The 23,739-nt window shown below is 45.1% G+C and overlaps 1 protein-coding gene across 4 annotated transcripts; it reads left to right on the forward strand.

Annotated features, from left to right (window-relative positions):
* Positions 1-1,638: 1,638 nt before the first annotated feature.
* CDADC1 (cytidine and dCMP deaminase domain containing 1) lies at positions 1,639-15,626 on the forward strand (the record flags this gene model as incomplete). 4 transcript variants are annotated; one of them, XM_080614082.1, is made up of 10 exons in its annotated part: positions 1,646-1,771; positions 2,545-2,848; positions 4,818-4,912; positions 6,445-6,622; positions 7,463-8,041; positions 9,899-9,948; positions 10,979-11,148; positions 11,683-11,872; positions 13,886-13,961; positions 15,233-15,626. In XM_080614082.1, the coding sequence occupies 8 exons, from the start codon at positions 4,823-4,825 to the stop codon at positions 15,304-15,306; spliced, it is 1,407 nt and encodes a 468-aa protein (XP_080470208.1). In that variant the 3' UTR covers positions 15,307-15,626. The 4 variants fall into 4 exon arrangements, with proteins under 4 accessions (XP_080470206.1, XP_080470208.1, XP_080470209.1 ...); XM_080614080.1 differs by lacking the exon at positions 2,545-2,848 and having other exon boundaries at positions 1,639-1,771; XM_080614083.1 differs by lacking the exon at positions 2,545-2,848 and having other exon boundaries at positions 1,679-1,734; positions 4,864-4,912.
* Positions 15,627-23,739: the final 8,113 nt, after the last annotated feature.

Below are 23,739 nucleotides of genomic sequence, written 5' to 3' on the forward strand. Positions count from 1 at the left end.
AAATCAGCCAACCAGCTCCTTTCCTTCTCTCTTCCAACCTTTCCCTCACCATGGCCTTGGAAAAGTAGCAATCCCAGTGCCCGTCTTGCAGAGTCCAAACATCGACTCACACATGATGAAGAGGTTTGGTCTCATCACAGCATCCATAACGTGTATGTTAAAAGAGGAAAAGGAGACCCATGTTCAGAATTCGCTCTACAGTGCCAAGTCCTTGCTCATTTTCCTGCCCAGGTGTATTTACTGTAATAAACCTGCACTAGAAAGTTTCTACTGATACAGGGGGCTTGATATAAGAAATGCTAGTGCCTGGAAAATATAAAGTACTTTTTAGCTTAACTTAAGTTGTAGAAAGAAGACTATGTTGTAAGTCTGTGGAATTTAGGGGCCCCACTAAACATGAGTTAATTGTTTCACAGGAGCCTTCTAAAGTATAACATTTCACACCATCCTTCTACTTATCAGTTAGTTCAAAGACAGAGCCTCTCACACATCTGCTAGCTTGAAATACTCCTTGCCTGCCCATCCTGCAATAAGTTTTGCAGGAAGGTCACCCTGTTCTAAATCTTTGCTAGTTAACAGAAGAATTACAGATATGGCTGGTTTCAGCTAATTGTGTAACCACTGGGGCGTCCAACTGTGCCAAAGATGAAAAGTCTAAGAAGAGGAAGACTCGTTTACTTCATCTTGAAGACCCCTACTCACAAGAGGAAGGCTCATTTACTTCATCCTGAGACCCTCGCCCACGACCACGGGGAGGCACTGCGCATGTGCAAAGGACCTTGTAGCTCATTATAATACGAAGCGGGGATAGATCATGCATATGTATAGGCGTGTAACTTTAGAGGATAAATGTAGCGGGAAACGACACTGAGGTGTGCATACTTTGGAGGAGCTATCCCCATGCACCTCAGCGCTGAATAAAAGCATACCTACTTTACAACTTTAACGAGTTGTGGCGTCAATCCGCGTATCACTGCCAAAAAAACAAAACCAGCCTGGGGAAGCTATGCTCTCTTTCCCCAGAAGAAGCAAGCACCACAGATGAAACGACGGGATTTGTCAGTGTAACATCCCTCCTGAAGAACAGCTGTGCTGCAGCAATGGCAGAAAGGAACACGACTTCCCCACACTCCACCAACCTAAAACGATTACACCAGCAAAACGATTAGCAGGGTACAAGAGAAATGACCCCACCAAACAGAAACCCCCATGCTGCTAGCTCCCTGTTCCCCAAACCGGATGCAGAAGCCCCTTCAGCGCTGGGGAGCTGACCGCGTGTTCCGCAGATCAATCTTTTGCTCGTGGGCTTGGATTTTCCCGGGGATACCACCGAGGGCCAGGCCGGGGCTGCGGTGCAGGGGGGCGACCACGACCCCCGGAGGGACGAGACCGCGCTGGGCAGAGCAGCGCGCCTCGATGCGGTTCAACGTTAACCCCCGCCCCCCGGCTGGCCCGGGCCCGTGTGCCGCCGGGAGCCGCCGCTCCGCCCATCACGCAAGCCCCGCCTCCTCCCTCTCCCCCCGTGACTATTGGCCGAAGGGCCCGCCCGTCAGCGGCGGTTGCCGCGGTTGCTGACGCCCCCGCCGCGGCGACGCCCTCAGGGAGGAGCGGGGTCACCATGGGGAGGGCGGGGCGAGGCTGGGGGGCGCGGGGCACCGGGCGGTACCGGCACCGCCACCGGTACCCGCACGGGCCCTGATGCACGGCGCAGAGGAGGCAGCGGAGGGGCCGCGGGTAAGCGCGGCGAGCACACAGACCGACAGCATGACCGGTGAGTGACGCCCCGTGCCCGCCGCGGAGGGGCCTGGCTGCGAGAGGGGAGGGCTGGGGCCTCCCCGGCCGGGAGAGAGCCGCGGTCCCGCCGCGGTGAGGAGCGGGTGGTAGCGGCTGGCGGAGGGCAGGGAAGCGGCGGCGGGGAGAGTGCTGGCAGTTCTCTTGCGGGTCTCTTCTTGCCCACCGGGTTCTTCGAAACGCCCGGCGCCGTGCGGTGTGTCCTCTCCTCGGGGCTCTGCCCCCCCGGGGGCCGTTCGGCCCCCCCTCAACTGCTATTTCATAGGGTGCTCCTGCCCGTTACAGACAGGGCAGTAAAAGTATCCCCGCCCCCTGCTTGCCTGTGCTCTTAGTCATAGGGCCTTCTGATCATACGTGCTCGTGTTTTGTTTCCTCCTCTGTCAAAATTATTCCCAGCTCTATACCGTCTATTTTTAACGTGTATGAAATGCAGTCTGCATTAAAATGCTCTCCTTCTGAGAGGTGTCTGTACTAACCCCGTAGTAGTGCCCATGAATTTTAGTAGAAAGCAACTTTCTCACAGGGCAGGGGATGCTGAAATGATGCAAATTTTGATAGATTCCATGTATTCCATCGCTGCAGGCCCAGCAGAGTGGGGTATACATACAGATTGCCCATGGGCTCTCAGACTGAGCACCACAGCAGGGCTGCCAGCTCTCCTTGATGGGTAAATGTGTGTGGGGTCATCCTAGTTTTATGAAAATCCTGTTTCCAAGGGAGCAAAGAAAACGGTTTCTCATCTACTTTCCCCAGACAGGAGTGTGACGTCACTGATTTCCTCCTCGATGATGTCAAAGCACAGTACTAGTTCTGTGCTTGGAACATGACTTCTTTTGGACTTTTTGCTGGGGACTCCTATGTTGCAACCGTGGCATGATCCTGTATGTGAACCTTGTCCGGATGGACAGTGCCCTGCTCCTTTTTGCTTGCAGGTGCAAGCATGGCAGGGTTTTTGATGCTGGCCTTCACAGAACACTCTCCCTCGAACCTGCCCCTCACTGGGGTGAGATTGCTAACCTGGAGGAATAAAATCATACCTTTATATGAAGCAGAGAAGGTGTGTAAAGTAGGGAAGCTGTGAGGACTCAATGCACATTGAAAGAGTGCTCTTTTTATAGACAGTTTTGCTCTCAGTAGCAAAGAATCTGATTCCTTTTCTTACCCAATCTTCTCTGGTTGCTTTAAATTCTGTATGATGTCTTCTACCTTATTTCCAGGCCACTTTAATGATTATTCTCTTCACTCTGTTGAACTTATGGGAACCTTTAACTAAGTTAATGAAGGTGTGGATACATAGATACAGTAACTGTGACCACAGGTCTTTTTTTTTTCATCATAATATTTTGCTTCATTATAAATTCATGTCTATTCACAACAGGCACATTCTTCAGTTTGTTTCCCATGTGTTTCACAGGTCACATTCAGATTAAGTCCAAGAAAACAAACAGTAATTCAAACTTGTTTCTGGTGTATTGTTTTAAATCTACTCTGTATGCCAAATCATAATCCATTTTAGAAAACATGATGGTATACATGTGACTTGGTATCAGTGGCACTGTTTATTTTAGCTTGCCATTTAGGAAGTGTGCATGTGTGTGCCACAACAGGAGTGAACAGGGGCCAAAATGAGAATGACTAAGACAAAAAAATCTGCTTGTTTAGATGTGGCTTGTAGACTTACTTTTACAGTTTGTTTTTAGGACAAGTGACAACAAATCTTCATGTGTGCCGCTTGCCATGTACGTTTCTAGCACATTTATCTGATTGTGCTGATCAGTGCCCCTTTGCAGTGGGAGAGCATAGCTGGGCAGCCTAAGGAGTAGTGGGCAGTGTGGCATCAGCTGGTGCTGCTGAGAGGTCTATAGCTGCTTTCCAAAATCACGCTTTTGTGTGAAAAAAAGCCTGCTAAAATACTGCCTGAAAATGGTATTCCAGTCATGGGTTGCATGTTTATCTGCTGTCTTAATTGTTTGGGTTCACAGACATGTCATTAAATTAACCTTCTTCCCCATCAAAGCAACCTTAGTATCTGATTATATTTCTTCCAAACTGGTGGGACTGCTTAAAGAAATGTTTTTCTCTATTCTGTTCCTACCTCTGCCTCTTCCTCTTTTGCAAGAACTTTAACATTTGAGGGAAGGGATAAAACCAGAAATAAAACTACTGTCAGACAGCACACCTGAGACCTGCAGAAGACTACGTGTTTTCACAGCTCTCTTTAAGCACCCCTGAAGTAGGGACTGGAGCTTTTCGAAGACATAATTAAACTTCTTGCCAAGTGCGAGTCAAGACAGCTTTACATCTGGGATGGTGCAAGCACTGATGCAGTACTTCCTCCATTTTCATTTGTGAGATACTCAGTAATGCTGAGCATGGGCCCTCAGCATGTCCAGTTTTTTAGCAGAAGCACAACAACACAGCACAAGGCGGTGGGCGGAGAAAGGATTCTTTGCTACCCCTTTGGTTATTTAGTCAGAAGTAGCAGCATGAGAAATAGGTTTACATTTTTGTATAACTCTAACCAAAGTTTAAGCAGACTAAAAATCCAGAAGTAGGTTTCTGCAGAACAGATGTAACTGGAAGGTTTCACAGTGGCTCATCCACTCTTGCTGCGGGTGTCAGTGTAAGATCACGATGCATGCCTGGATGTTTTTGCTCTCGTCTGCGGTGAGCCTGAGGCTGAATCAGAAGCTGTGTCTCAGATTTCTGGAAGCATTTGTGAGTCATTTAAGCACTTTAAGTTCTGTGGGACCTGATCTTTGATTTCTGCCGAATTAACTCACTGAATTTCAGTGAAAGTTTCATCACTTTCTCTTGTTGCACAAATCTGAGCTCTGCATCCAGATGTGAGCATTCTGAGTTGACAGTTACTGCCCTGAAGAAGACAGTGTGGATTTAGCTGCTGTAAACAGAAGTGGTTGATGAACCAACTTCTGTAGCAGCTGTGGTGCACAACAACAATGTAAGGTATCTTTATAAATATTCTTTAATAAATATTTCTTTTTTTCTTCTTCTTCAAATGACAGGTCAAATGCCAAGACTTTCTAAAGTCAATCTTTTTACTTTGTTCAGCCTCTGGATGGAGCTCTTTCCTTCGACTGAGCAACAAAAGAAATCACAGGTAAATCTGCTTAGTGTCAATTGGTGGTCTTTCTGAACAGTTCCTGCAGTGCATGTAATAACTGCTCTTTACACGACAGATAATTCAAAGGGAAAAAAAACCCAAAACAAACAAATCTGCTGATAGTAGTTTTTTCAGTTATTTCTTACGGGGAGAAAAAAGTTCAGTGGTGGGAGAAAAATAGCAGACTGGTTAAATAGCTGCTTCTGAAAAACTGTGTACCCTGACAGCTGAAGCAAATGCTAAAAAATGGGGAGTATTTTGAAGAGCCTAACAAAAGAGGTATGGTCTATACCAGGCACTTCTTAGCATATGCTGATTGTAACTTTAAAACCAGCATGGTTGATGGTGTAGAGGTACTCTTTTAGAATTACAATGTTCATAATTGTAGATGAGTTCTGTTATAGAGTGGAATTGCACAGAACTATCTGAAATGTTTGCTGAGCAAGAACTTGTTTATAACTACCTTAGTTACAGTGAAAAGAAACCGTCCTTGACAATGGATTTGCAAAATAGTAGCCAGTTACACTTCAGAGTGTCCTGGAACAGCATGTTTCCTTCTGTGATCAGAGTTCTTACTGTGTTCTCACTTTGTGCAGAGCACAGCCATGTGCTAAGATCCATAGCACGTGGATCAGCCAGAACACAAAAAGATAGGAAAAGAATTTGAGTAACAGGCCTAATTGTCAGAGTTTGGTATGTCTGAAAGAGGTATAGATGAGTCTATAGCTATAGTATATACCTGTATCTATAGGTTAAGTCTGCCACTATACAGACTTCAAAAGCAGGTTCAAATTTAGTAATTCAGTTAGGAATGGCACTTGGGTTATCTTGTAGGGCTTTAGTACAGCCTCATTTCTGTAACCACAAAGAAGTTGGGTAATTTACAGATCCAAGGTGACAGTGTTCTGGTAACAGCTGAACTGTATAATGAGATGTGTTTCACTAGCTTCATCAAACTAGCTTGTGTCCAGTTTCCTTACAATATATGGGAATCCATGTGTAAGAGCTTTTGTCTATGGTATGCAGACTTTTTCCATGGAATATTCTTTAGAACCTGGATTCATTTCTGTAAATGAAGAGACAGAAGTAAAGCTAAAGAAGCTATTGTCAAGCTTAAAACAGAAATTAAGCTTAAAACAAAAATTAAATTCATAGCATTTCCAGATGCTGGATGATTCAGAGGTTTTTTCAGCTATAATTGACAGAATTTTCTGTGCTGTTCCTGGATTTTGGTATGGGCAAAGCAATGACAAAAACAAATCAGGAATTTGCTACAGGTCCCTGTTTGAAGTTTGACAGGGGCACAGCACTCTGATATTAAAAAGCACATGTAGAAACTACACACACACAAAAAAATACTACTTTGGGAAGTGTTAACAGAGATTGTTTAATGATTCATATCGCAATTGGTAATGAAGAGCCATATGCTCTGATCCTGGTTGGTCACTGTTACCTGAGGAAGAGCTGTAACATTGCTATGGACCTGATGTTGAAAAAAAGTAAAATAATAGAAATGCATTTTCCTGTAGGTGAAGAAGAGTGGCCTAGTTGTGGTGAAAAATATGAAGATTGTTGGTCTTCATTGTTCCAGTACAGACTTGCATGCTGGCCAGATTGCACTCATAAAACATGGATCAAGACTTAAAAACTGTGATCTTTATTTCTCCAGAAAACCATGTTCAACCTGTTTAAAAATGATTGTAAATGGTAAGCCATGACTGTAGTAGATTAGGGGTAAATGTTACGCTTGTGACTGGTGGTATCAGAAAGCCCATTTTCCCTTTGGACTGTCCCAGTTGTGAAAGCAAATCCCTAACTTGTGTGGCCTGCACTGATATTTTCCACAAGGCTGAAAATAATATTGGGTGTACATTTTCCTGGAGCTGATGATCAATAGATTACAGTTTGCTACTGAGACCCTATTTCTCTGTGCAGCTATTACTATTGGTGGTGCTCGTCTCTTGGTTGGGATGCACTGCAGAGATCCTGACAATCCAGTTGCACTTTGCCAAAGCAACCAACCCTAAGCCTCATAATTAGGCCTAGATAGCTACATTTTTCCTTGCCCTCCCATTGCTTGTCAGTGACGCCAGAGAAAGGGTGCCTTTTATGCAGAAATCACAGGGAATACTTAAGGTTTTCCTTTTCCCAAGTGAGATGAAGACAAGTCAAATTATTCACTTCCTTAAATGGGATCTGCTGGCACAGCCCTTCTGCAAGCATTGATTTTTAATCTCAGCAACAGCTTCTGTTAGTGCTAGCTTTTTTGTGTGGTATTAATATATCTGGTGTAGTTAAGATGCAAAATTAGACTGTCACAAAGATCTTAGAATTTAGAAAACTCCAATTTTTGTCTACAGTCTGCTTAACAAGTTAGATAACCTCTTGATACTTGTATCTACTAGCATTTTTGTTGTCCAGACACCCCTTAAGCAGCACTTAGGGCCTTAAAGGAGTAAAACCAGGGTTAAACAGTAGTGTTGAATACAAGGTTTATGTTCCACTGTACTTGTATGGTTCCTTTTGCTGCATTATCTTCTCTTCCAGCTGGGGTGAACAGGATTTCTTACTGGCCTGCAGATCCTGAAATCAGCTTGCAGAATGAGGCGTCCAATCCCATGACTACAGATGATGCAAAGCTAGATGCCAAAGCAGTAGAAAGACTGAAGTCAAATAGTCGTGCTCGTGTGTGTGTGCTGCTTCAGCCCTTGGGGTGCTCCATGGTGCAATTTGTTGAAGAAACTTCCACCAAGTTTGATTTTATTCAGAAAATCGTAAAATCTCAGCCTGACTCTAATACTGACTTTTACACTGCATGTAGACAAGAGAGAATAAAAGAGTATGAAAGTTTATTCCTAATTTCAAATGAGGAAATGCACAAGAAAATATTGATGACAATAGGACTGGAGAACCTCTGTGAAAATCCATACTTCAGCAACCTGAGGCAAAATATGAAAGATCTTGTTTTGGTCTTGGCGACAGTGGCTGCCAGTGTTCCTGTCTTTGGATGCTTTGGATTTTACAACAGTGAATCACAACGAACAAATGAAACAGATCATCAGAGTTTGCCCCAAGAAATTGCAAGGCACTGTATGATACAAGCCAGACTACTTGCATACCGGACAGGTGAGTTGTTACAGTACTGCAGGAAGAATGGGTCTCATGAGTAGAGCAAGTTCCTCATTTCAGTCTTAGTCTTCCAAATAATTCCTTGAGCAAGCTGCTGAATTGTGTTTCTACATTTGTGAAACAGGAATGGCAGTAATAGAAAAAACTCCACAGGGGTACATAGTACTGTGAGTGAAAGCTTTCCAAGAGAAAACCAGTGCAGGTATTTAGGAAATCCTGCCCTGCCAGCATGTCCAACACCTGTCTAAAAAAAGAATACAATGACATTTAAATTCTTCAAGCTGCTCTGAGGCTCTTTTTACTGTGGCTTCACAAGATGCTTCTGTTATCAAATACATGCCAATATTTCAAGCAGATTACGTACACTTCTTCAGAAAAAAGGAGTGAAACAATGGCCTTTCACTAAGGCATTAAGTTTCTTAATTCTAATCTTATTAGTGAAAGTGCTTCTATATCTGATGGGGCTTTTCTTTGCAGGGATGCTGGAATTTTGATGTACAGGCTTTTTGGGTAGAAGGATAGTTACTGACCACCTTTTGATGATACAGATGACTTCTGTTAGCTACTTTATTCTGTCTGTGTAGCAATGCAGTAAATTGGTACGTTCTTGCAGAGAACAGAATATGAAGGGTTAAAACTTAATAGTACTCCTTAGTGTTGGCTTTTTTCATCTAGATGGGATAGTTGCTTTTTTAAAACCCTTGAAAACAAAACATATTAATGTTTAAAACTTTTTTTTTCCCCTGGGTATCCTCTGTGAATGTTGTCACCCAAAGTTGCAGAAGAGATGGCATTGTTACAAATAATTTAGAAGTTTCGTGGAACCAGTTGTGGGGTTTTTTGTACATCTACTGTTGTACAGAGCACAGTGGAATGAGCAAACTTGACTATTCATTCTTGAGGCAGCAAAATTCAGTTTTACCTGTGCTGTTCAGCCTGGGCTCAGGTCTGGATTTTGAACAAACTCTTACTCCACTTTAGTCCTGAAATAAAATTAAAATAAATAAATGGCACCCACACATATTTAGGTGCTTGCATTATTATATAGGTGGATATAAGGAGAGCAAGATTATAGGAAGTTTTCTATGCAGGCTTAATATACATGAGTGACTAGTAAGTATGCAGAATATAAAGTCAGCCCTCATAAAACATATCTTTGGCAGGAAAGATCCTCTTTAAGGTGACTGTATGTGTTAGTGAGACCAAGGATGATGGAAATAGTTGTCTTCTATGTCACTGGAAACCTGAAACATTTTTTTCTCCTTGTTATGCTCAGTTTTACTGATCAAGACTCTGATCAGTAGCTACTGGAGAAGATTTCCAAGTTCCATTAAAATCTTCCAAGTCACATAATGAAAGTTCTGTTCTGGTTTTCCTGTGGTGGTGATGGGAAACACCCCCCAAAATACAATTATTAACATTTTGTCTCTGGATTAGGTATAAAATACAACTAATTTTGATAGAGTTCAGACCACAGAGCCAAAAGCTTAAGGAATGGCAGAAACTAAGTAATTAAATTGTAAACAGCTAGAAGGTTTTTATCAGTTTGCCATCTCACAAGTGAACCTGTCCACATATATTCTTGGCACACATATTCTTGTCTGATATATGTATTGGTTGCTCCTTAGCATGTGTGAACAAATGTATGTAGCAGTGTTGAATGGCTGGCCTTGCAGTTAAAGTACACTCAGCTTTTGGAGTAGACTTGTATGACTTAGAAGCTCTTAATTTTTCTTTTCTCCTATCCACGAATCAACAATAAATATTATTCCTTACTTTAGGATATCATATGTTAATGTACAGGTAACTCAGAAGTGCTTTATTTATTTGCTGCTAAAATGTTATGTATTTTAGAGGACCATAAAACAGGAGTTGGAGCTATTATTTGGGCAGAAGAAAAATCAGTAAGTATTGAAAAAGTTCCTCTTTCTTGCACTCACAATTCATACACTTGTATCTGCTTTGAGCTGTTATTTTACTTTAAGTTTTTGCACGTGCGTTTTTCATACACACACAGAGCACTACAGAAATCTCATTCTTTAGTAACTAAGTTAATGAGTGCTTCTTTGATAATGCTGTCAAGGTGAAGGGGAAGTATAAATGAGTTCAGTAACTACCACAGTGTCTGTGCTTACTTTTCCAGTGTGCCTGCTTCCCTAGCCTTTGTCGGTTACTCCAGGTGTCCTGGCTACAGAGTTTTGCCACAGCTGCTGATCAGGCAGCATGTGCCTGTTCTGCAGGTCTCTCTTTGCAGCTTTTATTTTGGAGAGCTCTCAGTAAAATCAAGCCTCACAATCTCTGAAGGACTTTTGTTGCCATTGAAATGCCAATAGTGGCTTTAGCACATTTGGGATCAAAGTGATATTTTTCTACAAATATTGTTACTGTGCTTTTTCCCATCCAAGCATAAAGTTTTTATTCCTTTATGTCTCTGATTATGCGTGTTACCAGTCCCAGGAAGCCTCATTCTTCATGCAGCTGCAACATACTCTTCCTTGGTTTTTAACACTTAGTCATCAGCTGCTCATTGCTGTTTTCTTTTTAGTCCTGATTTCAGTCATTGATTGCTGCTTAGACAGCACACTGGTCACTGGGTCTGTTGAGAGAGGTGAAGCACAGTCTCTGGCACATCAGGAGCTAATTCCAATTTTGTACATTGCAGAAAGGCTCAAGGACTTAATCCTTCCTCATTTTTGCTCCTGCTATCCATACTACCTGATAGAAGGAAAGCTCCTGAAGCCTGGTGCAGTGTGTTGTGTGCAGTGTTACAGTCCAGTGGAAAAGCTCCATACAGACACAGCAATCAGCAAGAGCTGAGTTCTCTTTTTAACTGCCATAACTTGGCATGAACTGTGAAAGTATACATTGCACAACACTTTCACTTAATACTCAGTGTAAATGTCTCCTACTTTAATGGTTTGCTTACTGTTGCAGAGAAGCTGTGATGGAACAGGAGCAATGTATTTTGTAGGCTGTGGTTACAATGCCTTTCCTGTTGGATCTGAATATGCTGATTTTCCACACATGGATGATAAACAAAAAGATCGGGAAATCAGAAAGTTCAGATACATTATACATGCGGAGCAGAATGCCTTAACATTCAGGTAATGGGCTTATTTTTACCAGGGAGAAGAATGAGATGGTTCAGAAACAATTCCATGATGAATGAATGTGTGATGAAGTATGGATTTCAATCACAGTCTTGCTTATACCTGTAATGCGGAATTTGGATGTGCATGGGCACAGCTTCTGGGATTTCTTCAGACTGCTTAAGTGAATTGGTTTTTAAAGGATATTCACTCCGATGCATGGCAGCTGTCCTTCAGATACAAGCAACTGCCTCTGTTTCCTGCTAGGACCATGCTGTCCTAGAAGGAAACCTGAAATAAGGAAGAGTGGCGATTGTTGAGGCTTCAGCAGTGATGTATGCAGAGAGGTGGGATGGGTGTTTTGTTCACAAAGAGTAAAACCAAACTAGATATCGTCGTGTACTTGTGCACTTCATTAGGAATAAGTGGCTTCTGAGAGTAGATCATAGAATCACATAACACTTCTTTGCTTGCTCTTGTGAGGTATTAAGTTTGTCACTATTAAAAACTATCAAGATATCTGAAATTCTGGTTTTTGACTCTCTGTAGGTGTCGAGAAATAAAGCCAGATGAGAGAAGCATGATATTTGTGACAAAATGTCCATGTGATGAATGTGTCCCTTTAATCAAAGGCGCTGGTATCAAGCAGATCTATGCAGGAGATGTTGATGCTGGAAAAAAGAAAGCCGACATATCCTACATGAAGTTTGGTGAAGTTGAGGGTGTAAGCAAATTTACAGTAAGTGTCTAAAACGGGTAACTATAGACCGGTCAGCCTCACCTCCATCCCTGGGAAAGTGATGGAGCACCTTATCCTTGATGCCATCTTAAGGCATGTCAGGGATAAGAGGGTTATGAGGGGCAGTCAACATGGCTTTACCAAGGGGAAGTCATGCTTGACCAACCTCCTAGCCTTTTATGAGGAAATAACATTGTGGATGGATGATGGCAGAGCGGTGGATGTGGTCTACCTTGACTTCAGCAAAGCATTTGACACAGTCTCCCACAGCATCCTCACAGCTAAACTGAGGAAGTGTGGTCTGAACGATCAGGTGGTGAGGTGGACCGCGAACTGGCTGAAGGACAGAAGCCAGAGAGTTGTAGTCTATGGGGCGGAGCCTAGTTGGAGGCCTGTATCTAGTGGAGTGCCTCAAGGGTCAGTATTGGGACCAGTATTATTTAATATATTCATCAATGATTTAGATGAGGGAATTGAGTGTACTGTCAGCAAGTTTGCTGATGACACTAAGCTGGGAGGAGTGGCTGACACGCCAGAAGGCTGTGCTGCCATCCAGCGGGACCTGGACAGGCTGGAGAGTTGGGCAGGGAGTAACTTGATGAAATATAACAAGGGAAAGTGTAGAGTCCTGCATCTGGGCAGGAACAACCCCAGGTTCCAATATAGGTTGGGGAACGACCTGTTAGAGAGTAGTGTAGGGGAGAGGGACCTGGGGGTCCTAGTGGACGGCAGGATGACCATGAGCCAACACTGTGCCCTTGTGGCCAAGAAGGCCAATGGCATCCTGGGGTGTATTAGAAGGGGGGTGGTCAGTAGATCGAGAGAGGTTCTCCTTCCCCTCTACTCTGCCCTGGTGAGACCGCATCTGGAATATTGTGTCCAGTTCTGGGTCCCTCAGTTCAAGAAGGACAGGGACCTGCTGGAGAGAGTCCAGCGCAGGGCAACTAAGATGATTAAGGGAGTGGAGCATCTCCCTTATGAGGAAAGGCTGAGGGAGCTGGGTCTCTATAGTTTGGAGAAGAGGAGACTGAGGGGTGACCTTATTAGTGTATATAAATATATAAAGGGGGAGTGTCATGAGGATGGAGCCAGGCTCTTCTCAGTGGCAAACAATGATAGGACAAGGGGTAATGGGTACAAACTGGAACACAAGAGGTTCCACTTAAACTTGAGAAGAAACTTCTTCTCAGTGAGGGTGACGGAACACTGGAACAGGCTGCCCAGGGGGGTTGTGGAGTCTCCTTCTCTGGAGACATTCAAAACCCGCCTGGACACATTCCTGTGTGACCTTATCTAGGTGTTCCTGCTCTGGCAGGGGGATTGGACTAGATGATCTTTTGAGGTCCCTTCCAATCTCTAACATACTGTGATACTGTGAAATGTACTATAGTCTAAAAACTCTGGGCTGCACTGTGAGGAGGGTGGAGTGGGCACAAGAGGTGTGTTTTCTTGTGCTGTTTAGTCAAGTGAGTGGAATTGAGAGGTTGCTCTGTTACAACACTGGGGAGAAGTGCTGTGCCATGTGCCGGAGGGTGCAGTCAAGTGTATCTGTTTTCTCTAATTGCCTTGCAGATTTCCCTCTAACTCACTGCTATTGTTTGAGTGGTCTCTTCACACTGAGGTTCTCTCCAAGCCTCCCTGTCACAGTACGGCAGCTGATGTGGGAGATCACTGTGTGATTCGTAGGCCCTTCCAGCAGCTCCCAAAAGAGCTGCAGTGGGTTTTGAAGGTGGCCAAGTGCACTTGCACTCAAGGTGCTCACCTTGGCAAACAACAGCACCAGTGGTTTGAGCAAGCTCATTTCCCCTTCTCAAGGGAGTAGATGACCACACATCCCTTAATAGCTTTTTATTTGCAAAGTAGGTAAGTGTGTGTTGGAGGTGGAGTCCTTTATTCCCTGCCTCACCCTTAGTCATGCCTTACAGTGAAGAACAGTGGGGTACTTTATCTTTCTCCCTTTGCTCTTTCTTCTGTCTTCTGGAATAAGTAAACATTTTCTTCTTCTTTTACCAGTGGCAACTAAATCCACTGCACACCAATGCCCTTGACCCCAATGCACCAATGCACCATGACCCCACAGCCAGGGAAAGTAAGTAATTTTTTCATTAATTCATGTTATGACTGAAGTCAGTAAGTGAGATCCCGTTTTAAACAAACTTGATTCGTCTTAATCCATCTTGATTTCAGTTAGTTAAATTTTGCTGTGAAAACTTCTCTGAGCTTTTTGAATAGATGAACTAATGGTAAGTTGAAAACAAGTTTGTTTTAACAAATGCTTGGCACTGGCACACACATTACAAAACCTAGTAATGCTGTTATCAAGGTCAACAATATGCTATTTGACACGCAGATAATTTCAGACTACTGTATAGGGTTTTAGATTTTGTTCTATAAAGACTTTTTATACTGTGTTCTATAAAGGGTACCATTGTTTTTCAAGAGAAATTGGACTCCTCCAAGTCATTTAAACATGTTTTGCAGAACGTTTGAGTGTTTCTTTTATGAAGTAAAATCTATGCCAGTGCTTTTCAATCAGCATTTATTTTTGTGTGTTTATATACACATATATAATATAAAGGTCACAAAATCCGTGTTGACGTGCACCCCTGTAGCAAGGAAGCTGTCATCCTCTGAAACAGAGTTTGGATGACTCTTATGTTGAAGCATTTTTGTGCTACAGAAGGGACCCACCAATGGCATCTACTGTCAGCTACCAATCCTTAAAATGTTTCTTATCCAGAGGGGAAAATAATGTGGAAAAAGAAGCTAAATAATTTTTGTGCCTCAAGCACAAAGATACGGAGCGTAAAGATAGGGAGCTGGCAGTTACTCAAAGAATTGAGTACCAGGGTAGGAGCATAAAAAAGACTGAAGGTGGGTTTTGTAGCACATGAATAACCACATACTACAAGCTAATTCCTAATGTGAACTAGATCAGCGGAGACTTCTCTTTGTTAGCAATTTCCTCATGGGCTCAGGAAAAGGGGCGAGGGAAGGGCTCAGGGTAGTGTGTATGGCATTAGTAATCACTGCAAAATGTTAGGGCGTATTTATCTCTCTCTCTGCTAAAGGTTTTTAGACCCAGCTAGAGAAAGATTCACCTTTAATAGGGCTCATTTCTCTAACAGTGTTTTCTTCAAGATGGCATGCTTGCATTTCAACACTGAACTGGTACAAGTTGCTTTCTTTCCTTAGTGTGTTTCTCTTGCTATTATTACTGCATGTTCCTCTGTAAGGGGAAGAAGACAATCTCTGTCCCCCTCCCTGTCCCCAGTGTTATTCCAGTGGGCCATTATGGGTTGAGTATTTAGGCTATACTTACGGCTGTATTAATGTTTCACAAATATTTTTTCTCTTTAGATGGGGTCCAGAAAACAAAGTCACTAGATGACCAGCAGCACCAAAGCAAGAAACTGTGTCTTGGTCACTATTGAATAATTAAGCACTTCTGCAGTCTTGCTCTGTGTTTTTTTATAATGCAGCCTGTTTGCACTTTCAAATAAGAAAGAGTTTTATTTATTGTTTGGAAAGTGAATTTTAGAATAAGTTTATTTATGATGTCTTTAATGTTTTATGGAATTACCTGAAGGTATCTTTAATTTAGAAGTTCTTCTTGGCAAAAACCTGCTGCTTGTATTTTTTGTGAAAGTATCTGGGTGGCTGATCATTACTAACACCTTAAAACATAAAGAGGACTGAAAGTTTATTGCTGGCAGATCACAGTAATAATAAAATGATACCTTTTTTCTTGGTGTATGGACTGAGGGATCGGATTTCTAAGTTCTGGGCTAGCAGAATGCAGAAATAAGCCCTAGTTTTTCATGTACAATCATCAGGGGAATCTTGTAGGAAATGGTAGATAAATAATCACTAGCAGTTATTCCTGTTCCTGAAAGTGGCTTTTACTTCTCAGTCTGCTTGTATAAAGGAGACGAAGCCATGGGAATGGCCATCATTCTTAAATAAGTGGCTTGAATATCAAGCTTCTCTCTCATTCACACTGTTCCAACTACAACAGCAGCAGAACTATTTTGTTTTGTGGTACCTGCATTGCTGCTCTGTTTGCTTCCTGAAGTGCAGCCCATATGAATTGATGCAGGCAAAGATTAGCTTTGCTTTTCTCAGCTTCTGGATGCAGGCCTAAAAGAACTCAGCTGTGTGCGTCTCACTGGCCCCTACATACCATGTGAACATTTTGAGAGTTTAGGTTTTGTTAATCTTCACTAACAGGCTTGTAGGACTACAAAAGCTAGTAAAGCATCCAATGTCGTGTTATTTCTTACAGAGGATGATCCATACCAGTGGAATTGCCCGATAAGGATGCTGGGGAGGGACTCTTCATTAGGGACTGTAGTGATAGGACAAGGGGTAACGGGTTAAAACTTAAACAGGGGAAGTTTAGATTGGATATAAAGAAGAAGTTCTTTACTGTGAGGGTGGTGAGGCACTGGAATGGGTTGCCCAGGGAGGTTGTGAATATTCCATCCCTGGCGGTGTTCAAGGCCAGGTTGGACAAAGCCTTGGGTGACATGGTTTAGTGTGAGGTGTCCCTGCCCATGGCAGGGGTGTTGGAACTAGATGATCTTAAGGTCCTTTCCAACCCTAACTATTCTATGATTCTATGACTGTTGATGACCTGTGGAGCAAGGGTGACATAAAAACAGCCAGTGAAACTGCATTCTAATGTGGTTGCCACTTTTGAGAGCGTGCTGGGTGGGTAATGGGTAACTGGAACAGACAGTTGTACCCAGCATCCTTTGAGAGGTCTATGTCCTTACTCCCATCTGAGTATGCTGCCTTGAATAGGACCTCTAGCTGTTTGTTTTAGCAGATGTTCCAAGACCTTCTGTTCACTCCTGCACTGAGCCCTCGAGTGCAGACACCTTAAACCTTTTTCTGCTGCTGCTGGTAGAATATATAAATGGCCTTTTCCCAGTTCTTTCACGCAAGGTGTCTTTGCTGCCCTCCTTAAAGTCCAGGAAGTGGAATAATATTTTAAGATGCTGCTGCAGATTCTGTTTGTTCCTTTTAGGCTTTGGAAAAGATTGGAACTAGATAGCAAAGCTGTGATCAGATAGTGTGCAAAGCATCCATAGTGTGGCATTGATTATATGGAGCTGTGATTCCGTAAGGCTTGTGGTCTAACTTCATTCTTAGACCTTAGAACTGGGGAATGCTTATATTGTCTTACCACCATGAGGATTCAGTCTCACTGGAGCTGGAGAAGCTGCTGTTTCTCTGAGCCTAGTTAGATTGAGGGCTACTCTGGAGCTGCTGGTTGAGTGTGGTGCATGGAGTTAGCAGCAGAAGACTCATCAGGGGACTGGATGACCTCTTGCACCACTGTAGTCTTGCTAAGGGGGTGTATACAGCTTCATTTCCCAGGACCAGGGAGAGAGTAGAGGAGAAAAATCTGACCTTGTTTGTCAACTAAGGGAAGGATGGTGAAATCCATTTTTACATCACACCTCAAAAGAGTGCTCTTTCACAATAGCTCATGAAGAAATTGCTGAGCTGCCACTTGATCAGGTCTTGTAATCTAATGTGGAGGAACCCAGGTCCTGAATTTAGGACCAGTAGATCCAGCTGCAAGAGCTCTATGCCTTACCTGTCAGCTTTAGAGTTCAGGGCGTGGGGATTAAGTTACTGGTTTGCATGCTCTACAAACCTCAGAAGAACAGTTTTTTCCTCTCATCAAGAATTATATAGTGTCATTGTTTGTAACGTCCATATGAGGTTAAAGTCAAATGCTGGTGTTTCATAAGCAAGATTATAATCTATTTTTAAATCATGAATAATTTATTTTGGCATATTTCCTCCCCACTTCTTGTAAGCATCTTGTGTTAGAATAATTACTCTTGGCTTTTTCTATAGATTAGAAGAACACTGTCCAGGTTAGAGTAAAAAGCCCTCCCCCCTCCACCCACTGAGACCTTGTTTCTGTGATTTATTGGCAATGCTCTTCTACCTGAGGTAGAAGCAGGGAAAAAGCCAGGGGCAGGTTTGAGATCCCTTCAAATTTTATAGTGATCTGTCAGCTGGCATCAAAACTGTTAAAGGAGTCTGTGTCTTTATAGGAACAGCTGAAAATGAAAACTCCCTGAAACATCACAAGTGGCCTAGGCACATGGATAAGGAAATTGAGATACAAGTCAAATATCACACACATTAAATAACTACACTGCAGTGAATGCTGCTGGAACCTGTGCTTCACGAGGAGTGAAGATTCAGCTTATATTTTTTATTGTTTGTTAACAAGAGGGGGGTTTGTACAAAACTTTCTGTGAAACTCAGAACTGCTTGGGCAGCGGAAGGCTTGCAAGTCCGGCTTTATTTCTGTCTTCTTACATTTCTGCAGACTTCCTCCAGAGACTCACAAGTTTCTCTAGGCTCTGATAATCAGTATAACCCTGCTTTAATTCTTACTGGGGTTACAAAGCAGGGTCTTTATCCTGGCCAACAGGAACAATGTGACTGGGGTTTTTCTCTCAGTCCCTGGACTCTGTAGGTGCTGCTGTGCCTGTTGTCTGCTTACCAGGGAGAGCCATGGGAGATGGGACATCTCCTGCGGTGCGTATTTTGCAAGTGAACTCTTAAGATGTTTGCTTCCTTCTTACATGAAAACTACAATGCATTTAAAATCAAGAAATGTAGAAGTTATATATTTTATATATTGTATGAAATTCCCATATGCATTTTGGATCTATTCTATTAATTTCAGAGCAGTCATTCTAATTATAAGTATTAACTATCAGTTATAATTTGGCCTCTTGCCAGAACAGAAATTCTCTGTTAATTGTCTGCCTTACAGCAAAACGTGTTTTCTGGTAATAAATTAATGTGACAATAAGTACTGACATGCATTTTTAAGTGCTTTTGGTTATGAGAAGAAGCATAACAGAAACAGTGCTTTGAAATGCTCACGCCCTTTACCTGCCTGATGCTGTCCTTGCTCTGGCAGTCCCAGTTGTTTGCTGAGCTGCATCAGCTCCTGCTCTGCCTGAAGAATGTGTTTCAACATTAGACTGTGCCTCCTGCCAGCCCTGGGGAAAGGCTGTGATTCCCTCCCTTGGTCCTGAGAGCATTAATGAGCATCAATTCCCTCTGCCTCAGGAGAGTCAGAACTGCCTTAGGGAGCATCATGTGAGCTACCACGTCCACAGCCTGTTTCTTGGCTGAAAGGATGGAAGTGGGTGGAGCTTTGACCATCCAGCAGTACGTCCATCCTGCTGCACCTCCTGCCTTGCTGCCCTGATCACTGCATCTGCATGCACAGCATCTTGATTCACAGTCACCATAGGGGAGGATTGTGGTGGTGATTGTAGGCAACCGCTACACTAGTTGGCAGTGTGGCTGAAGGGGAACAAGTGTAGTATGAAGCAGATGATGCTAAAGGCCTGTCCCGTCAGCGGTTTTAGATCCATGTAGCTCTAGCCCAGGCATGTGAACTGGAGGCCTGTTGGCCAGTGGAGTGTATTAGGGCTATTGCTACGGTTTGTTTTCCTATTTAACTGCATCTCAAAGGAATCCAGTCAGTGCACGCCAAGACTGGTTCATGTCACTGAGCCACATTGCAGTAAGCAGGGACAGATGGGAGCTGCATTTCAGGAGTGCTCTTGAACTGAAATGTCGTTGTAAACAGACAGTAAGCAGTCAGTGGGATGTAGTCAGGCAGGCTGGCAATGGGACAGCCTTCCCAGAGCCATGTTTAGTGTGGGGACTACTCTGAAAAGCTTTGCAGTCCTCTAAAGAGATTCTTTTGTTTTGGCCTTTCTGCCTGCAAACCAGACTTCAAATACCTGTTTGGCTTTGTTAGATCTCATAAGTGAAGTTACTTGGAGACTGGAAAAGAAGGGAGAAAAAAGAGACTGAAAAAAAGAAGGGAGACAGTGTGTGCTGATTTCTAATAGATCTGGGTAGGTGCTGTATTGTGTTTGCATGGGAAGGTTTTGGTAGCAGTGGGCATACAGGTGTGGCTTCTGTGAGAAGCTGCCAGAAGCTTTCCCCATGCCCCATAGAGCCAATGCCAGCTGGCCCCAACATGGACCCACTGCTGGCCAAGGCTGAGCCCATCAGTGATGATGGTAGCGTATGTATTTGAGAAGAGGGGAAAGTTACTGCACAGGGGCAATTGCAGGTGGAAAGAGGAGTGAGGATATGTGACAGCAGCAGCTCTGCAGACACCAAGCTCAATCAGAAGCAGGGTGAGGAGGTGCGCCAGGTGCCGGAACAGGGGAAGCATGTGAGGAGTCCTCCCCTGATGTGCCCCAGTGCCATGCCGTGCCACGGGCAGCTGGCGGCTGACCCTGCAGCCGCGGGGTGAGAGGAGGCATTGCGCTGCCGTGCCGAGCCTGTGGCTGGCTCAGCAGCCCCGAGCCAGGGAAGGCTCCTTGGTTGTCTCCCTAGCTCTGAGCCAGGGCTGGTCTACCTCAGCCGCTCCCTCCCTTCCTGCTCCCCAGCGGGAATGACAAGCGCCGCCGCCAGGGGGCGCTGTTATCAAGGGAAGGGCGGGAGCGGCCCCGCTCGGGCGGGCCTTGCCGGTGCCCGGGGGGTCCTGCCGCGGCCCGGTGTGTTTCACCGCAGCTGGCACCCGGGGGCCTGCTGCTGGTGCAGGCAGCAAAAAGGAGGCTGTGCTGATGCGCTGTGTGAGTGCCAGCACGCTGCAGACAGCACCGGGCATGAACAGCAGAGGAGCGGAGCTGGTGAGGGATCGTGTGGGGAGCGGCATCTCCTGACTCTCCACGGCGCAACCTGACCGAGTCTCCGGGAGGAACGGGCATGCAGAGGAATGCGCCGAGTACGGGTTTTCCCCTGGGGTATTCTGGATTGTAACATTTATCATCTCCTGTGCTCCAAGTATCGTCTGTTTGTACCTGAATTTCCCACCTCACTTACTGAGGCACCAGGCTCAGCACTGGGGGTCTTCTGAAGCCACAGGACACTGCATTCCCACCGCTGCTGAAGAGATGAGCCTGTTCCAACTTTAATGGAGATGATACTTCTGCAGCGTGTTGATCACTGGCACTAGAGAGGTGCATGAACAACGAAGCCTTTGCAGTCTGCCTGTGTTTGTTTTCTCCTCCTTCACCTTCATTGCTCAACTCTCTTTACTTTGACTCTGGTGAGGTCACCTCACTGCTTTGCCAGTGAGCTTTCCCCCAGGGCAGCTGGATTTCTAACTTGGAGGAAAAATAAGGGGTTGAAGGAGCCTGGGAAACCATGAAGCATCTGAACAGGCCTAAAGGACGTTATCATTCAAATGCCAGCACAGACACATCCCGTGCTCCTCCGTGTCCTTTCAGAAATACCTGAAATAAATATGTGCGTAAGGCAGTATGAATGCCTTACATACAACGAATTCACCTGCAGTGTGAATTCATTCCCATTACTGGGCAAAACAGATTTAGCTAGGGAAAACAAGCCCTGTAGAAGCAAGGAGCGTAGCTGCATGGCTAGGGGTGGTACCTATTTGCAGGAAAGCTGGGTCTTTGGCTGGAATGAACATATGTCTCTCCTCCCCCCGCAATGCCTGCTGTGCCCTGGGACATCCTGCGTTCTTGCCTGCTACTAGGCCTGGCCCTGGGTGACTTTCCTATGAGCCTCTGACAGGAAGCATGAGCCACTGCTGCCAGCCCACAGGGAGAACCTGCTCTATCCCATGAGCTAATTGCAGCTCTGCCCTTGACACTCCTTGGGGCACAAGGTATGTCCGGCTGTGAATATCATTTTCCCCACACACCCAACTTTAACATGGGGAGGAGGTGCCTTTCCCTGCTTCCCCCATGGCAGTCTGGGAGCTCTGCGCCCCGCAGGCTCCTGCTTGTCCCACACACACAGAGCCTGCTGGGCATCTGACCATGAGCACGTGCCAGGTTTGTGTGCTGCAGGCTATCTGCTGGGCAGGGCAGTACCTGGGTGTGCTGCCTCTGAGGGGCCAACCCCGGCTGCGTGCTTGCAGAAGGCTCAGGACAGATGCAGCTCTGCTGTGACAGGGGTACTCTTAAATCTGCTCCAGCCCCTCGCCAAGGCAGCTGTTGTACCAGTGAGGTGAAGGGCACCTCCAGAGCTGTGTGTTAGTGGAGGTAACGTACCCTGCAATTTGGAAAGAAAGGGCCTATATTCATAAGAGGTGAGCAAGGCCCCAGAGACACAGTCCTGTCTTCTCTGTGCCTGTGGAAGAAATAACTCCATTAGCAGACTGGCAGCTCTCTCCAGAAGAGATGCACTGGGGACTTGGGTAGGTTTTGCTGCTTTTACTATGAGAGCACTGGTGCCATGACTGGACTGGTGCCTGTCATGCAGCCGAAAGACTTTGTTCGTACCTGTCACCTTAGTGGTCAGGTACTGCTTGTGTCCAACAACTCGTAAAAGCCTAACATGAGGCCACACCTCAAATCCTGGGTTCAGTTCTGGGCCCTTCACTACAAGAAAGATACAGTGGGACATGCACTGGGCCATACCTCATGTGCTGCACCGCAGCAGGTACCTGCAGTCTCACCGATAGCCGGGGCAGTCCAATGTTTCCTGCGGGTAAGGCTCAGCAGCAGAGCCATCCCCAGCTGTTGCGAGTGCCATACAGTGACGAAAACCAGGCGTGGGGCTCCTCTAGCGCTTCAGCAGCACGATGCGCTAGGTGGAAAAAGTTGTTTTGACCGTGGCTTTGCAAAGCCACTCAAGCTGATGCCACAGGAAAGAGGGTGGTTTTCTGATTGTTTTTCCTCCTTTCACATTCCTGGAAAGAAGGGCCAGCTCAAAGCAGGCGCTGTGGAACAGGACTGTGAGTCAGGAGGGCTGGGCTCGCCCCCTGGGGCTCTCAAGGAGCTTGGCCAAGTCACAGCCCTGTGAGGTGCCTGGCTTAGAGCTGAACCACGCATTCAAAACTGCTAACCTTCTCCTGGCTTTCCTTGTCCCATGTTGCCTGCTCAGCACCAACTGTGCTCAGAGCTGGCTTGGACCACTGTTGCCTCATGGCCTGACACACCATGGGCTTAGGGGTGGGAACCTTTGCTGGGGACAAGGCTCCCCTTCAGCATGGTCTGGGTGGCAGGGACTTCAGCTTCTTCTCTTCTCCAGGCCCCAGCAGTGGTTGCCTCTTTTGCTATGGGGTTGGGCCTCTCGCTAGGGGCTCTGGGACACCTCAGGCCTAGTCTTAACAGCTTGTGCTACTCCACTTGGTGCACATGTATGGAATTCTCACCACCTACCTGCTCTGACAGGAAAGCAAGTGGCCACTTCAGCTCCATCAGCACAAGAGATATGAAACAGGCTTTCATTGCTTGGCAGTAAATGCAACAAATCTGCATAGGCTACATAATCCCTCAGTGCTTGATGCTGTTCAGCTGCAGGCAGTGTGTACAAGTCCAGTGGGTGATGTTCAAGGCAAACACAGGTGAACTCCACACAGGTGAAATGGCAGGTATCAAAATGCAAGTCCAAAACCAGTGGACGGTCATATTTTTAGGTTGGAGTGCTTAGTGAAGAAGGGCTAAATACAATTCCTTTTCACATCATGGAGACTAAAACATATCCCCTCTGCCTCATAACAGCCTTCATCCCCAGGCAGACATTCTGCAGGAAGGTGCTTCCAGCCAAAAGGTTGAAGTGCTTCCACTTCAGATGGAAAAATAAAGCATTCATTGGCCCAGAGCAAAAGCCTCTCCTCTGACCAAACATCACTGCACCCTTTGGAAAGAGGCCTGGGTTCTCTTAGCCCTGCTCTGATTTCACAGACAAGAGCAAAATATGCACTAGAGAACAAATGGGATCCTGATCTCCCCTCCCTCGTGTGAGTGCTTCTGTCATTAGATTACGAGGCCCAAGCCGTTCTTTCCTTCTCAACTGATCTCGTGCCCGGAACATGCAGATTA

Source organism: Psittacula echo (genome assembly GCF_963264785.1).
Source record: "Psittacula echo genome assembly, chromosome: 3".
Classification (NCBI taxonomy): Eukaryota; Metazoa; Chordata; class Aves; order Psittaciformes; family Psittacidae; genus Psittacula; species Psittacula echo.